This window comes from Pteropus medius, unplaced genomic scaffold (genome assembly GCF_902729225.1).
Source record: "Pteropus medius unplaced genomic scaffold, Ma_sr-lr_union100, whole genome shotgun sequence".
NCBI classification, from domain to species: Eukaryota; Metazoa; Chordata; class Mammalia; order Chiroptera; family Pteropodidae; genus Pteropus; species Pteropus medius.
Window position 1 is genome coordinate 13,598,655 of NW_024349797.1, and position 16,245 is coordinate 13,614,899.

Genomic DNA, 16,245 nt, shown 5'->3' on the forward strand with positions numbered 1-16,245 from the left:
TAGTGTATGTTCTTATGTATTAGAAACACATTCTGAAATACTGGCAAATATACAATGATATAATTCCTGGGATTCGCTTTAAAATAATCCAGCGAGGGAGGTGAGAAGGGTCAGGGGAAGACAGGATGATACAAGATGGGTCCCATGTTGAAGACACACGTGATTTGTGGACTCCCTCGATGGTGACATTATCCATGTCATGCCACAGAACTGGAATCTTCCATAATAAACACTGTAAGAATGGCTGGCCTTACACGCCCCTGCTGAGGGGTTTGGACTTGATCCTTCCAAGCCTTGCTTCTCAAATTTCAGTGTAAAGAAGAATCATTTGGGAAGTGTGCTTCAATGCAGATTGCCAGGCAGTGCCACCAGTCGGCGAGTCTTGGCTAAAGCCTAGAAATCTTCATTTCTCACAAAACATTCTAGATTACTCTAAAGCTGGTGGTCAGAGCCACACTTTGAGACAAACCACTCCAGGTGATAGGAGACGCTGAAGGGCTGTGACAAAACAGGTCTGTGTATTAACTCAGCCCTCGGGGGGCACGGCAGTGCTGAGCTGGATGGACGTGAGGGGGACAGTGAAGGAGGAGGAGGAAAGGGGCGAGGAGGCCCCTGCACCATCCAGCTAACAATGAAGACCCGCGGCAGGGTTAGGGAAAAAGGGACAGCCGAGAGACATTTAGGAGGCAGTATCGAGGGACCTGTGCTACAGAGTTGGAGTACCTGGGACGACTCTCAAAGTGTCCCCCAAGGGCCCAGTCCTACACGTCTGCGTGCCCCCACGGCACCCAGTGCAACCACCTCCACATTCCGAGAACTCAGTGTGGTTGAATGAACAAAGGAATGAATGAAATCACCTACCTGACCCTGTTTTCCACAGAACTAAAGGGTCAATGTTACTGAGTTTGCCTACAATGCCAAAGGTAAAAAGATGTCACCATCTGAAACAGGAAGAGTGAAAATCCATCCCAACGCCCCCAAATGACCAAATCCACAGGCCAGAATTCTAGAATGACCAAGACATTAATAATAAGAGGTGACACCAACAAATAAAAGCAATGGTTAATGAAAACAGGATCCGTTAAATAAAGATAACTACCTTCCCAAATCTATTTCCCTCTCTTTCCCAAAGGAACCCTCTGCTTCAGCCAACTGGGGTAAAAGAAAAACAAAGAAGTCTCAGATCTTGATTTGACATTTGTCTGTGCCACCTTAGCAAGCCACTGAATTTCTCTGAGCCTCAGTTTCCCCACCTGTAAGAAGAACATGATATCTACTTTACAGTTGTTGGAATGCTGGAAGAGCATGGATGCAAATGCCCCACACGATTCCAAACAGCTCCCAACAAGCCCTGAGAAATATCAGTTCCCATTTCACATCCGGTCTTCCCCCACATGCATCCCCACTCCATGTCCAAGCTAACCCTGACGACTCAGGTGACCTCCTCTCTCCTGTCACCAGCCCCCAGCCTGGCCATCCTGAAAGGTCCAGCTGATGAAATTCTGTCTTCTCTCCAGGGTTCCCAACTGGGTCATATTTATCCTTTGGAGTCCCAAATCATATAATTCTGGCCATGCATGGGCCAGTCCTCAGACATTTGGCAAATGCCACTTTTAACCTCCCTGGTCTCTTTTTTCTCTTTGCCCAGAGTTTTGTAATCTCTGGGTATCTCCAGTTCCTGGCATACAGTAATTACATTTCCCCTCATGTTGAAAATCTCGATGCGATGGCTTGGGCTGGTGGTACACAGTGGTTAACAAGAATCATCACCCAATCTCTTGATCTTGAAAACCAGGACAACTTGTGTTGGATAGCTGACATTTATTCCTGTTAGAACAGGGGGCCAAAGTTCATGATTTTTGGTACTCACTCGACCCTGTGATTACAGGCAATTTGAGGGCAGCTGGCAGGAAAAAGTAGCCACCAAAGAAAAACTTTGCGAGTCTGGGAGCCACCAGCCCCAAATCTATGGAAACGAAATGCAAGAAAGATGAAGTCATCACAGAGACCATCGAAAAGCAGGAGGGAGGCTCAGGACAGTCCCAGAGTTCTCTGGTGTACTCACATGTCACCTGTGAGAGATGCCTGAGGCGACGCAAAGGGAAGCAGAGAGTATAAAATACTCATAAACTCCTTATTTTTTTAAATTTTCATATGCAAATGTTTTCAAAAGACCAAAGGCTTTCCAGGAAACATTTTGTTGAAGGCATGTTTCAAGCCCCAGTCCAAGCCCCAGCCCAAGCCCCAGCCCGAGCCCCACCCCAGATGAAGGGACAATCCTAGCAGCTGTCCTGATCCTGGGGACCTTGCCCCTGTTTTGACCAGGGCTGAACGTCTAACTCGGGAAGAACAAGTCTGTGTGTTCGGAATGGCAGGTGACGAGGTCGGCATCACTGGGCACTGGGGCCCTCACATCGCGGGGGTTGGCGCCAGTACCTCACCACAGCACGCCACGGGCGGGAGGAAGCAGAAATCAAGAGCCGCACGGAGGCAGCCAGGCTGCAAAGAGGAGACTGGAGCAGACTCCAGAGAAAGGCAGGGATGAGCATCCGTGTGGCCACAGAGGGGGCATTTCCAATCACCATGGCCCTGAGATGTGCTTCATTGCTCTTCGCCACTGGTCCGTGGGACTAATTATTATGTCCTTGGGACAAATATTCTTTTACTTAAGCCCACTAGGGTGGGTGGCTTTCTTTTCTTTGCAACCAAATGTGTCTAGAGTATGACACTCTCCTTTAAACGAAACTAAATAAATTCCACCAGAGATCCCTCTTCTAATCTATTTCAACTGACAGCAGCTACTTTTGTCTGATTTATTACCTCTGCAAGCCCTTCCCCCTGAGAAAGGGAGGGGCTGCGAGCTCTTTTAAAGCTGGACTGATTTTACACGGCAGGGCCAGCATGTGTAGCCCTCTATTACAGTGCCTACAGGATCCATCTAACTAGTTTGGTCAGCTTGTCCATTCCCTGAAAGCAGGGTAGCCACCACATCAGCAACTCCGTTGCTAAGGCAACTGCTTACTTTCCATATCAACTGCAAACTCGTTGCTATGGAAACGCATATACAAGAAAAATTCCTCTCTCCAGCCAGGGACCAGATGGCAGGGAACTCACAGAAGTCATGGGTTAGGGGGCTTTGGTAAATGGGATGTTTACTGGAGTACATTTCTCTCATCATATCAGAGATGCCATGGCCCTGAGCACATGTAGAAGTCGCATCCTCATTATAAAAAGCAAGAGTTTGTTCTCTTCTGCCTGCAAAACTACAGACCGTAACTGCAATAACTACAGGTAAGTTATTTTTGAAATAATTTTGAATTTCTCCCTCTAAATATAAACCTTTTGTTTTTACCTGCCACAATGAACATACCCCAAAATAAATGCTTTAGTCAAACACCAATGGAAATATAATTTCCTATAAGAACTGAAATAGAGGTTCGATTTCACCTCCTTTCAGATGGAGAGGTAATCCAGAAATCCTCTTTAGTTTCCACCAACGAAGCGCTAATGCATCCCCGATTTGTACCTCTACTCCGACTTCTCTATTGAGCTTGAAAGTCATTTACCAAACTTCCAACTTGACAGCTCTACTTAAATGATCAAGGGCCATCTCATATTTAACATGGTCAAAATAGAATTTTTGGCTCTAACCTCCATCCCACTCTCCAAATGCCTTCATCTGCGAACCCCAAGCCCGGTGTAAGCCAGTGTCATTTCTGTCATCATTTCCAACCCACACCAGTAGAACAAGCCCTGAATAGATGTTTCCCCCTGATGTCCCTTTAAACATCTCATTCTCCTGTCTTTCATACACTTCCTAGAGGCCTCCCTTCTGGTCTTAGGACATTTCAAGCTGCTGCCATCTCAGAGCTTTTGCTCTTGCTGTTCTCTCTGCCTCAGGTCATTGGTGGCTGTGTCCCTCCTGCCATTCAAGGCGTGGCCAATCAGCTCCTCCAGTACATTACCCTGTTTTATTTTCTTCATTGCATGTATCACTATCTGATACATTACTTACAGGTCCATGTACGGATCTACTGTCCCACACGTGCCTCCCCCTCGCCTAGTCCCTGCCCCACGGATAATATGGAAGAACAGCCAAGGAACTGTCACAGGTCACCAGCTGTATCCCCAGCACCCAGAACAGTGCCTGGCAGTCCACAAAGATATGGGGTATAAATGAACCACTGCTGAAAATGCTTCTAAAATGACTGAAGCTACTTCTTTTTTAAGTGCAAACTGAGGCTTCTGCAGGGTCTCAGAATCATGGCTGTGAACACAGGTTCTCACTTTACATGACTGCATCTACGGAAGATTCTGGAAGGAACTGGGCATTCCGTAAGTATTCTGGGAGTACTTAGTGTGACTCTGCACCCTGGCTCTGTGCCACACTGCCCGTGTCTGATTCCAGCAAGCTCTGGACTTTTCTCCCCTCCACTACAGCCGTGACTGGAGTCAGCATTCACATGACTTGGCCTATCCTTCTGAAAACAAAGTATATACAAATGTTCTGCTATCTGTTTTCTGTCTAATGACTTTAATTAAATCACTCATTGGTCCTGTCCCTAGAGAACAGTCAGAGTCTTCTGTGAGGCACTTCACAGAGCTCTAACAAATGGAAGGCGACACTGAACTTGACCTCACCTGGCCCAGAGAGGAACCCTACAGACCCAGAGGGGAGAACGGAGAAAGAGGGGTACTTGGAGAGCCTCTCCCCCGACCCCCAGAAGCAGCAGAGTCACTCTGCCTGTATTTACTGGTCTCCTGCTGAGTTCACAGCAAAAGTACTCCAAGAAGCATGCATGCGTGCATGTGCGTGCACATGCACACATGCACATGCACACACACACACACAAATGTCAAAGAATTCATTCTGTCCTCGGAACTGTGCAACCTCATACAGCACACCATCAAGTTATTATTAAAAGAACAACTTTACTCTATCTTCAACCATATATTTCCTTGCTTTTCTTCTTATCATACTTGGCAGACTACATCATCGCCCCTATCAAGCTATTGCTTTTGAAGATATTAAATGCAATTTAACCAGAATACCTTGAAGCAAAACCTTAGTTAACTGGAATGTTTTTTAAAAAATGGATCGGCATCTCTGCTTTAGTTAAGTTACTAGAGCAATTTAAAGTTTTCCTCTTATCATCTTAGCTCCCCCACCAGAACTCCTCATACTTATTTACGTCGTCACCTCGACCACCCACCTCTCTCTTTTTTCTCTGATACTTTTCCAACACATCCATTGGGTCTAGCAACATTCATTTCCTAAGCATCTAGGCCTCTGTGGCCAAAAATCTGAAAATCCCATGCTTGCTTAGTAACAGAACCAATATTTTACTTGGGACTGCAATGGGCCCAGTTAAGACTACATTTCCCAGACTTCCTTGCAGCTACGGAGTCATGTGACCAGGTCATAGCTCATGAGACAAAAGCAGAGTCTGGGGTTTCTGGAAAAGCCCTTTAAAATTGCTAACTCAGTAGAACCCCCTTTAGTCTCCGTGCATACCCCTTCCTGTTTCCTGAAATGAGAACAAGCGAGCTGATGCCATCTTGAACCACGAGAAAACTGAGAATGGAAACCAGCAACATACTAAGAACGGCTGAACAGAAGGACAGATGAAACACGGTGGGTCTCTGTCCAATTCTTCAAGACTTACTTTATGTGACAGCAATACACTTCTGTTTAATTCACTGTTATCTGGATTTTCTACAATGAACAGTCAAACCTCATCCTAACTAGTCCATTCTTGGTGGTCTCATGCTCATTCCCACAGCAGAAGAATGCTTTGATAACAATTTATTCAAAGGCTCCCCCAGAAAGAATATTCAAAACCTGCCCGTTGCTACCTTTTATCTCAGTTCCAAATGCTCCTCTCTCTTTGGGGAAAGGAAGCTTCTCTGATTAACCTCGAATGACACTGATCACTTATTGACCTGGCATGCTTCCCATACTGGTGGTGGTCTGTTCTTCTTTATTTTGTATTATGTCTCCTGTTTTCCTGGAATGTAAGCTCCTAAAAGGCAAGAACCAAATCTCACTTTTTATTTAACTTTTGACGTCACCAAATAATTCTATCGAATAAACTAACTAATAAGCAAAGGTTGCTTGAAGTTCTCAGTATTATAGGTAATGGGATCCCGTTTGCCTCCTAATATGGAGGCATCCACGGGAACAACTTGAGTAAATTCCTACAGCTGGAAAACTTTGAGTGGAAGCAAACATAGCCAAGGAATAAATTCTTACAGGGACAGTGAGATGTAGTCATTGAGAGAAGCAGCAAGTAAGTTAAAAATGACAAAGGTGGAAACAAAACTAAACCACTTTAAGGGGGCACGAAACCAAAATCTGTAAACAAAACAACTGCCTAATAAACACAGTATCGCCAAAACATACATTATGTTAGCCTTTAAAAATATATATATTCGTCTTCTGCGTCAAGTACAGAACACGTGCATTTGGGAAGGTGGTAGAATTTTCTATAAAATCTAAAACCTGCCATCATCGTGGCAAAGCTTAAGAACGTTAAGGTGGCCAAGGGCTCCGTGGAGAGTATGTAATAACCCAAATAACCCATCACTATTTGTGAAAGAAGCAAAACCCATGACTTTCAAATAGGAGGTCAATGTGCCAACTTCCTATGTTATTTACCACAGAGAATTATTCTGCAGCTAAAGTGATTTCAAAGGGAAATCCCAAAGACTTTTCAGCTCAACAGGGGAGATTCTGAGAACAATTTCTTTATGGTTGGATATGCAAGCAGTACATCAACGAAGAAGCATCTCACAGACCTACCCAGGTACCGCAAAGCCCTACCAAAGAGAATGCAATGTTTTCTGAACAGTTAATGTGCAGAGACACTGGAGAGATGCACCACCGGGGGCCTCGGGTCCAGAAGAACCAAGCTTTCCAGAAGACACGTAGAGATCCTCATCAAAGTCGACAGTAAGAGAATCACTGAGGGCGCTGGAAAAGCGGCATATCCTTGAAATGGAAGGGCTGGAAAAGCAATGACGTGAGAAACAGGAAACATAAATAAAAGGGAGAAAGAGAAGGGTAGGCTTCTGCGTGTACGTTCTCCTAGCTAGAAGGAGATTCTGTGGGGAGGGCTCGCTGGACCAGGAATGCTTTGCTTTCTAGGCTGTGTCCAAAAACATTCAATTTTTGTACCCTTTTCCAGTAGAGTAGGCACTGATGATAGCAGGTACTTTAAAGAGTTTATTGAAAGACCGAGCAGACAAACAATGAACGGCTGGCAAGACCAAGACAACAGAAATGGCCCTGCAGCCAAGGCATCTAATACCTGGAAGAATCAGGAAGGAGCAAATGCATGAGTGGGGGAGAGTGGCCAAGTGCAGAATGCAGCTTTCTTGGAATGGCAGAGGATGGTGGTATGACGTGTGTCCTATTCCAGGGCCTGTGACATGGGGGTATGTTTATATCAGGCCCCTCAGAGACTCTGCTGGTCTCAGCCTTCTGAGGTATCTGAGACAACAGTCTACAACATAGACAATAGAGGACAGTGGGCACCATGAGGAAGAGGTAGTGTTCCCGCTGCTGGGAGGGGCAGCCCCAGCCCAGGGCAGAACAGGACTGTCACTTGCCCCAGAGACCACAGAAGACACATACACCTTGTCACATTTTTGCATGTCCCATCACCAACCATTAGGAATTTACCCATCAGGATCAGGCTGCACCGTTTTTTCAAAGAGCATTATTTATCCAAACAACAAAAGAAAACAAAATGTCTTAGCTTCTTACTAAAATGACCACTGATTAAACGAATATGTTGACTAGCATCAGGGGAAAGGGAAGTGCTCTTGATCCTGTGCTTACATCACTCAAGGAGAGGAAATCGGAGGCCACGGTGCATTCGGAGTGCTGCCACATCAGAAGGGCTACCTCATTTTCCAAACTGCCTTTGAAGAAGCAGCTCATCCAACAGGACAAAAAAAGTAAACTTCCAGGGGGCGGGGCTGGGCGGGGCACTGGAGAGAGAACTGCTATAAACAGTGCCTGTGCAGGGAGAAGGGGCTCTGCACTTGGGCAGTGGAGGGGGCCTGGGTCAGAGCCTGGAAACAGGAAGCAGAGAGGACAATGATATGCTTCATGCAAATGTGACACCTTTCCATTTGCTGACAAAGACAGAATTCGGCCCTCTCTCAACAGCATGAAAACATACTCTGTATTTATTTACCTTTCTCTATCCTGCACCTCCACAGCGAATTCTGGGTTTATCTAAGTTATTCTGAATGGAATTCGGGTAAACTCCTGTTCTGCCACCTACTAGCTGTGTGATATCCAGCAAACGACTTAACAACTCTGAGCTTAACTTGTCATCTGTTTTACGAAGGAAAACAGGACCTACCATATAAGGTTGAAGGGAGGAAGAAATAGGATACTGCATATGGAAAGAACAAAGAAGGTGTTCCACATTAAGTCCAATATAGTTATTATAAAATTCCGGTGGTTCCTCACCTTTCCTGGGTCAGAGGTTTAATTAAGAACTTAAAAGCTTAAACCAACAAGAATTTGGAATCTTCTAGGAAAATGCAACATGCATAGTCACATGACATGTGGTTAATAATTTCAGGCTGTCCGCAGAACCTCTGACACCCAAAGACCCAAGTTAAGTAAGCCCCAAGCAACTACAAACTCCTGCTTCTGTATATGAGAAGACTGGGGGCCACCAGCATCAAAACTAGAACCAGGAATCCTAGCTTCTAACACAGTCCTTTTTCAACCAAGACAAGTTGCCTATATTTGTAAGCTAAAACTGTATTTAAAGCATTCGGCCCCGGACATAATAAAAATACTTTTGCACAGTGTTTCCTTTATAAACTCTCCTATGACAACAATGTTTTTTGTTAAAGTAGCAAGAAGGGAAGTTGGAAAAAAAGCACAGAAATAGAAATACACCTGAACCATTATCATCCAGTCGATAAAAAAATAAGAAGTACTTTACTTCTCATTTACAAGTACTCGGAGTTTAGTACTTGCTAATCGTGTAGTCTTAAGTAAGGTCTGTATTTAGGAGGTATAAAACATAATCCCTGACTTTGAAACTCTATCTTGATTGATTCGGGCAAAGGTCCTCAACAGATGAAACCATGAGGTGAAAAGCTGACGGGGAACTCTGTGGAGGAGGGAGCGGCCGACCCCATGTGAACCCACAGCTCAAGCTCAGCATCCTCAGGAGAGGGTCAACCAGGCTTCCCGATGTGAGAACACACAAGGCTTTTCCATATTCTGGGGGACAAAAAAGCCAGAATGTGATCTAGTCTTTAGAGCTGACTTCCATTTCACAGAAAATACAGGGGATAGAGGAACAAGCTAAATAAAACCTCGAGGAAACAGACAGGATGGGGGGCATTCTGTAGCCCAACTGATGGGTCTCTCCTACAAGGAAGGGGGAGTAGGGGGAGGAGTAGGGATGCTGTGGATAAAAACAGATAGAAGAAACCTAACAGCCAAAGGCAACGCATAAACCATGTCTGGGTCCTAATTCAAACATTTTGTCAGCCATCAGGGAGATCTGAATGTGGACCTGGTATTAGGTCCACACCAAAGAACTGTTCGTTTTGTAGGGGTGACGCTGGCCTTGTGGTCATGTAAGAAACTGTCGATTATTCTTACACACGCTGAAATATGTTGGGATAAACTGACACGAGGTCTAGGATTTGCTTCCAACTATTTAAGCAACAGCAAAACAAAACAGAATGAAGGGAGGGAAGCCCTTGTGAACTACGTCTTTTAAATTCCTATAAGAGATAAATCAAAAAATAGAGAGATGAAGCCGAAGCAAAATCATCTATTCTCTCAACTTACTCATTCATGAGAGTACGTTCTTGATGAAATCTGAGCACTGGAAAGAACCCAAAAGCATTTAGTTCACTGATTCTCAAATCTGGCTGCAAGTCAGAAACACCTATGAAGCTTATCAGGACACCAATTTTCCCCAACCCACCTCAAACTGACTGAATCAGAATCTTCAGGGAGGGGCCGAGAAATAGTCATTGTTTTTAAGTGCCTCAGATGATTCTGATGCAATCTAGTACATTCCTGAGGTGACATCCTAGCCAAGCGATCGTCCAGCAGGGTCTATGTTCCAAGCCCTCAGGGACAAGGATCACACAGAATTCTGTGTTCTCAGTTCTGTCAAGTTTAAAACTGTGTTTGACACTTTTAAAAGTAAAAAGTAAAAAAAAAAAAAAAAAGGGAAATGGCTAACTCTGTGAATACATCTTTCAAGGATCCACTGTCCCCTTCAACTAACATACTTCCCCCCAGCATTCGGGTGTACTTAGTCACTGTGTCACAGCCGAACCTCAGTGTGGAAGCTACTGCCAAGTAAAATCCTCTGGGAAAAAACACATGTACCTGGAGAGCCCAAGGAAGTTTCACTGGGCTCAGTGTCACGGGGGAATGCCTTCCCCTTTACTCAGCCAGCCAGGGTAGAAAACCCCGAGCGAACAGGCCAGGGCCAGTGTCCTGGAAGTCCCTGCCAGTCCCCAGGGCAGCCCAAGGGAAGGAGAAAATGGGAAAACTCACACTCCTCGCTTCGTTCTCACAGCATCGCAAACCCTGGGAACAAACTCTCAACCACAAAACTGACTGGCATTTGATCAGAAACGTGTCGACACAGATCAGCATGGCTAGGAAGCCAGAACTCAGCATTTCAGGAGACTCACAATCCAAAGTCCTTTACACCATTTCCTTTCAACAGGTGCTATCCACGTTTATTCAAAATGACAACTGTCACCCCTGGAAAATATGACTGGGGGAGCAGGGGGTGCACAGGAGAGAGACGGCTCTCCCAGACACACCAACACCCACCTGCCACTCCCAGGCCGGTGAACAAGCCTCCCACTTTGGAGTTGCTCGGTTCACACTGCAGAGTGTGCATTTGCTGACTTTGATGCACACCGGCATGATGGCAGACGCGGGCACGCAGTGACTTGCACTATCGTTTCTCACCAAACTAAAAGCCCTGTTCCTTGCTTTATCAGTGACGTGCAGCTTCGGGGGACCTGCACGGCACCTTCTTCTCTACATTCTAACCCTGGAATTGTTGTCTAACACTTTCCCTTTAATGCCACGGGGCCCCCATCTGTACCTGAGCTTTTAATACCACAGACTGGCTTTCATGAGGGGAGGAGCAAATTCTCTAAATTCAAAGAATGATCTTGAAACACTCAACAGCGTCGAGTCTGGAGGTCGGTCTCCAAATGTCCATTCTGAGATGTGGAGGAGGAAGAGAAGTGGACACAAGGGACGACAGCAGTGCCTCACAACTGTGAGTTATGTGAAAATAAAAAGCTGGCAAAGGAAGGGCCCAGAACACACGAATATTCACAACTGCCCACTGGACCCAGGTACCACCTACGGCAGCACTGCAAGGCAATGTCCTTAGTGTCCACACCCTCCCCTTCCCGGGCAACGTCTCCTCCTCAAGCACAGCATGACGCCCACTCCCCATCTTGAACGTAAACTCTGGTCACAGCATTTGCAGACAACATGTCCAGTTGCAGCAAAAGGAGAAAAACGACTTCGCCACGTTCTTATTCATATTCTCCCACGCCCAAGACGAGGAGAACTTTCTCAGGCTCAAGAGTCTACTGGAAACAAATACGTTTCTGGACAGAAAGAAATTAAAGACCTCAACCCTACAGAGCGGCTTACCCACCACAACAGCGGTCCAGAGCCCAAACCTGAACTTCGAGAGGGTGAAAGCAGACTAGGAGCTGCACATTGCAGCACTATTCACACGGAAAAGTCACATGAAAACTTTGTGCAGGAAACGTTTCCGGCAATTTAACTGTGGTTACATTACCTTTCAGAACTCCAAGTTAGGTCACAATTTGGTTTTCCAGTTCAAACAGTTAACCCGATTTCTATTGTACCTATTATGTTCCTTATGAGAAAGGTAAAGCAAATTATTTAAAGTCTTTTAGTGGACCATGAAGCTTGAGCTAAGGCTTTCAAGTCAGAACTGAACACTTTTTAAGTCAGTCTCTAGTGGGAATTCTACCCTAAGCCAACTTTTCACACTTGGGGAGTTCCGAGGTTGCCAAACACTTGGGCAGACACCTGATCTCGAGAGTCACCTGGGCAATTCATGTCTGTCTTTGTTTAGTCCTGGAATACATATAAGTATGCTCAAGTCGCCTCCCACTGTGCATGACTGTCCATTTTTATTCCAGAATCCCAGAGATGCTGCCTTTCTCCAAGTTAATATTCAGAGAGAAAATAAATGCCACTTATCTCTAGACCTTCAGAGCAATATTCCTCAAATGTCTATCCATACACCTCATGGTTAACTGGCTGCCCCTACGTGCTCCAAACCCAAACTTACCCATCCGCATCGAGGGAAGAACCGATCAAGTGCGTGAACCAGTTTTGTGATTATGTTCAGATACCACAGAGGGAAACCCTCGACCCAGCACCAATACCAAAGAGTATTTACTTAATATGCTTAAGGAAAAGGAATTTCTTTACAACTACCTAAATGAATGAAACCAAGTTAAAAGTATCTATTTATAACTCCTGCTTCAGTGTGGCGAATTCACATTCCTTAACAATTTTTTAACGGGGAAAAATTTTTAATTTTAAAAATGAACAACTTGAGCTCCAGACAGAGGCTTACCTGACTCCTCTCTTTGTCCACTTTCTTAAAACACTTATTCAACGACAAATTATGTCTCACTGAGTTTTTCCAGCCAGTAGGTGCATTTGCAAAATACGGAAAATGTTCCAAGATCCAGTTGTAGATATCCTTTACTGGCAGGCGCTTGGTTGGAGAGTCCTCGATGGCCATAAATATGAGGCAGCTAAAGGAGTACGGGGGTTTGCAGTTGGGGTTCTGCCTGGCATCGTAGGGCATGTCAGAGTGGGCGGGGGACGGGGGCGTGTCATCGTCCAGGTCCTGGACGGGGCTGACGCTCCTGAGGACCGACTCCCCGAAGCTCTTCAGCAAGTTCTTGCTCTCGTGCAGCCAGTTCAGGTTGGTCAGCTCTTCATCTTCCATGGCCCCCTCTTCTAATCTGATGTCAGGCAGAGAAAAGTCGAGGTCATCGTCTTCCTGAAGGGCCTTGGAGAAACCGCTGCCCCGGTAACACTGACTCAGCCCACTGGAGACACTAATTCCTGAGCTTTCTGGCTTCTTACTGGGAGGCATGACTGGACCCATTTACGTGAAGGCTCCTGGTAAACACATTACAGGGAAAAGATGAGTTAGTGAAACTCAAACCAGAAGGACGGCTGTGTCCTCCTAACTCTTTTGCCCCCCACCCCTGCCACCTCAACGGACCCCTTACCACATAGGAACACTTCATGGCTCCCACACTGGGTGACACAAATCCACGATTCCACCACAAAGAGATGCATGATAAGTAAAATTGGTCCATCATGCACGCATACAGCAGAGACGTGTCACCCCCTCAATATAGTAAGACTAGGAATCTTTAGAGCACCTTTAATGTGCAAATGAATCCTAAAGAGAATGAGAAATTCCACGATGCTTTCTTCCTAGCTCTATGAAAATTCTCTGACCCTGGGAAAATCAGTTATTTCCTGCTGCCTCAGTTTATCTATAACACATGAATACGTACGTACACAGGTAAAACCCTTTCGAGCCTCATGATTAACACTACATAATAAGCTCAATGCACAACCCCTGTCACTTGGGGTAATAGGTTTCATTGTTTCTTCTCAAAAAAAGAAAATACTTGTAAGTTTAAAGCCAGTTGTTTCAGATTAAGTTCAGCTGTTTCAACATAAAGACCATCACAACTGCGTTGAAATGAAAACGGTGGCCACAGTGAGCATCAATTTGGTAGTATTTGATTTGATTTTTTTTTTCCTCTTCGTCACGACCAAAAACTCTGCAACTTTAATTACATTTGAATTCTCTGGATTCAAACTGGAGGAAGAAGTACATTTAATTTTATTGGACACTCTGACCAAAAAAGTAACTTCAGGCACAAGTGGGAATATGAAAGAAAAGCCATTAATCGAAATGAGAATTGCTGAAAAAATCAGGAGAGCGAGGGGCAGCTTCAAGACAGGAAGGCAAATTCAACAACAATTGCTACAGAACTCTCTTCTGCCTCCACCCCGGCTGCCACACCCATTTTTATCAATGACCTAGAACAGGGAGTAAAATACATGATGAGAAAAGAAAATGAGGAAGTGGCAAGAATGACCCCAGCAGATTCAAAGCTGTTCAGCCCCCTGGTACTTAATGTAAGATGGAAAGAACAGTGAAGATAATGAGAGGTCTCCCACTCTCCTTCTGTAGCGCTCCAACAATGCACTTGGTTTAAGAAGCATGTCTTTTATTATTTTTCCCCAAGTAAGACCAAGCAATCTATCTAGAAAAAAAAAAAAATGAACACAACAAAGCAAAGATATGCTCATTCTAGGGCTCTAAATGTCCATTGACACTAGGCTTAAAATAACTGCCACTTCAGCTGGGGAAGCTCTGGAATGGGATTCTAGAAAGCATAATGTGGGTGCCCTCTACCCACAGCCGACAAAGGGTGCGGTGCCCCAGAACTGCAAGCACCCTTCCTCCTCCAAAACTTAGACAAACAGAACCTGATGACAGAAAGCCTGAAGGCAAGCTCTCTAGAGCTGCTGTGAAACACCCGATTCCAAGGAAAGAAAACTTCTACAAGCATCAAAGTCCTATGGAGCAGGGCAGTTTTAACACTTCAAGTTCATCCAGAGGGAAATTTCTTTCTGTCATGTACTCACCCGAGTGGTGCATGGCACATTTTAAAGAATAAGCTAGTATCTTTAGGTTTGGGGACTTGACAGAGACCAGCCTGATATTGCTTTCACCTTCTTTATGAACAAAGCTAAGTCCGTCTCTTTCAAATTTTCCTCAGACCCCAATAAAAAAACAAATTTTCTGATAACCAGGAATATCTACACAGTAGAGTACAAAAGAGAACTACTACCCAGCCATTGAAGTCAACTTTAGCTCCAGATGAAAGTTTTATGTCTCCTGAGCTTCCAAACAGGAAAATTATATCATGGCTGACAGTAAGTAATTTAATTGCCTTGTTGCTATGACAACAACATGCTGCTCTCTTTTTTTTTTAATCTGCTTATTTGTCAGTAGCTTCCCAAAGGAACTAACACGCTATTCTCCATGTTTTCTTTTGTTTTAAACAAACATTGCCAGCAATATGGTTTTATTAGAAAAATAGCACTGTCAAGAAAACAGGGTTATGGGGTTCAGTCCCTTCCGATCATTTATTTGCCTGCTTTGTGTCTCTGTCCCCTACCCATACCCTCCAACTGTCAACTGCATCCCTATAAATCCGCATTTTATAGCAACAGTATCAAGAGCTGCTGATCACTACATTTCCATTTTAAAAAACAGTTCCCAGAAACCATAGCTGAGGAGTTTTCCATTATTATATTCAAACTACGTAATTCGCCAAATCTTTTTTTCCTCCTCTTTTAGAGGGGAAAAAAAGGATCCGGATCATGTGAGTCTGCAGTTAAGCAAACATTTTTAATCTGCTGCCAAAAAGGTTGCTCCACCAGATACGCAAATAGTTATCCACTAGTGACCTCCTTGCAACTTTTCGGTGTGCTATTGGTTACGTCCTCCCCGCCAGTCCCCCCCACCCTGCACGCATAATCACACACACAAACACTTTTTTTTTTTATGACTTGCTGTGTTTTGTATCTGTTTTCCTTTTTAACGGAGAAAAGGCAGCAGAGAAGCTAGTTTCCTGCCGGGTCCCAGAATGTCTCCAAATAACAAAAAGACATTACGGGCCCAGCGCTGAACAGATGTTCGATGTGAACTTTAAAAAGTTGAGAAATTCTCCCCAAGCGAAGCAGAGCAGTCGCGAGTTTGGGGGGGAAGGGGGGCGGAGTAACACCCCCATCCGCGCGCGCGCGCGCACGCACGCGCTCCACTCCAGTCTACTGTACTTGTCAAAAACATTTCAAGGGGACCTGTGGGAGCAGCGATTGGCTGGCTCCAGCGTCAATCAGCGGCGTTGCCATGCAACCGGGAAACTGCTCTTCTGGTATACGGGACAATTGGGAGCTCGCATACCTTCACTGCCGGTCAGATGTCATAAACCTTTTATTGGCCGCACCGCGGCAAGCCTTAAAAACACATCAATAAAAGCCCGCCGTCCCCCAACTTCTCTAGGGCCCAAGGAGGGCTTCAAAGAGGGCCAGAATGAGGAGGGGTCCGGCCTCGGGGGTCT

General features: G+C 45.1%; 1 protein-coding gene across 3 annotated transcripts in view; it reads right to left on the reverse strand.

Moving 5' to 3' along the window:
• The window catches only part of LOC120619596 (forkhead box protein N3), a 190,161-nt gene that overhangs the window by 35,346 nt on the left and 138,570 nt on the right, over window positions 1–16,245 (reverse strand). For all 3 annotated transcript variants that reach the window (XM_039883992.1, XM_039883993.1, XM_039883991.1), the window contains one exon: window positions 12,654–13,210. In XM_039883992.1, the coding sequence (XP_039739926.1) occupies window positions 12,654–13,196 (543 nt within the window). In that variant the 5' untranslated portion in view covers window positions 13,197–13,210. The remainder of the gene's footprint in view (window positions 1–12,653; window positions 13,211–16,245) is intronic.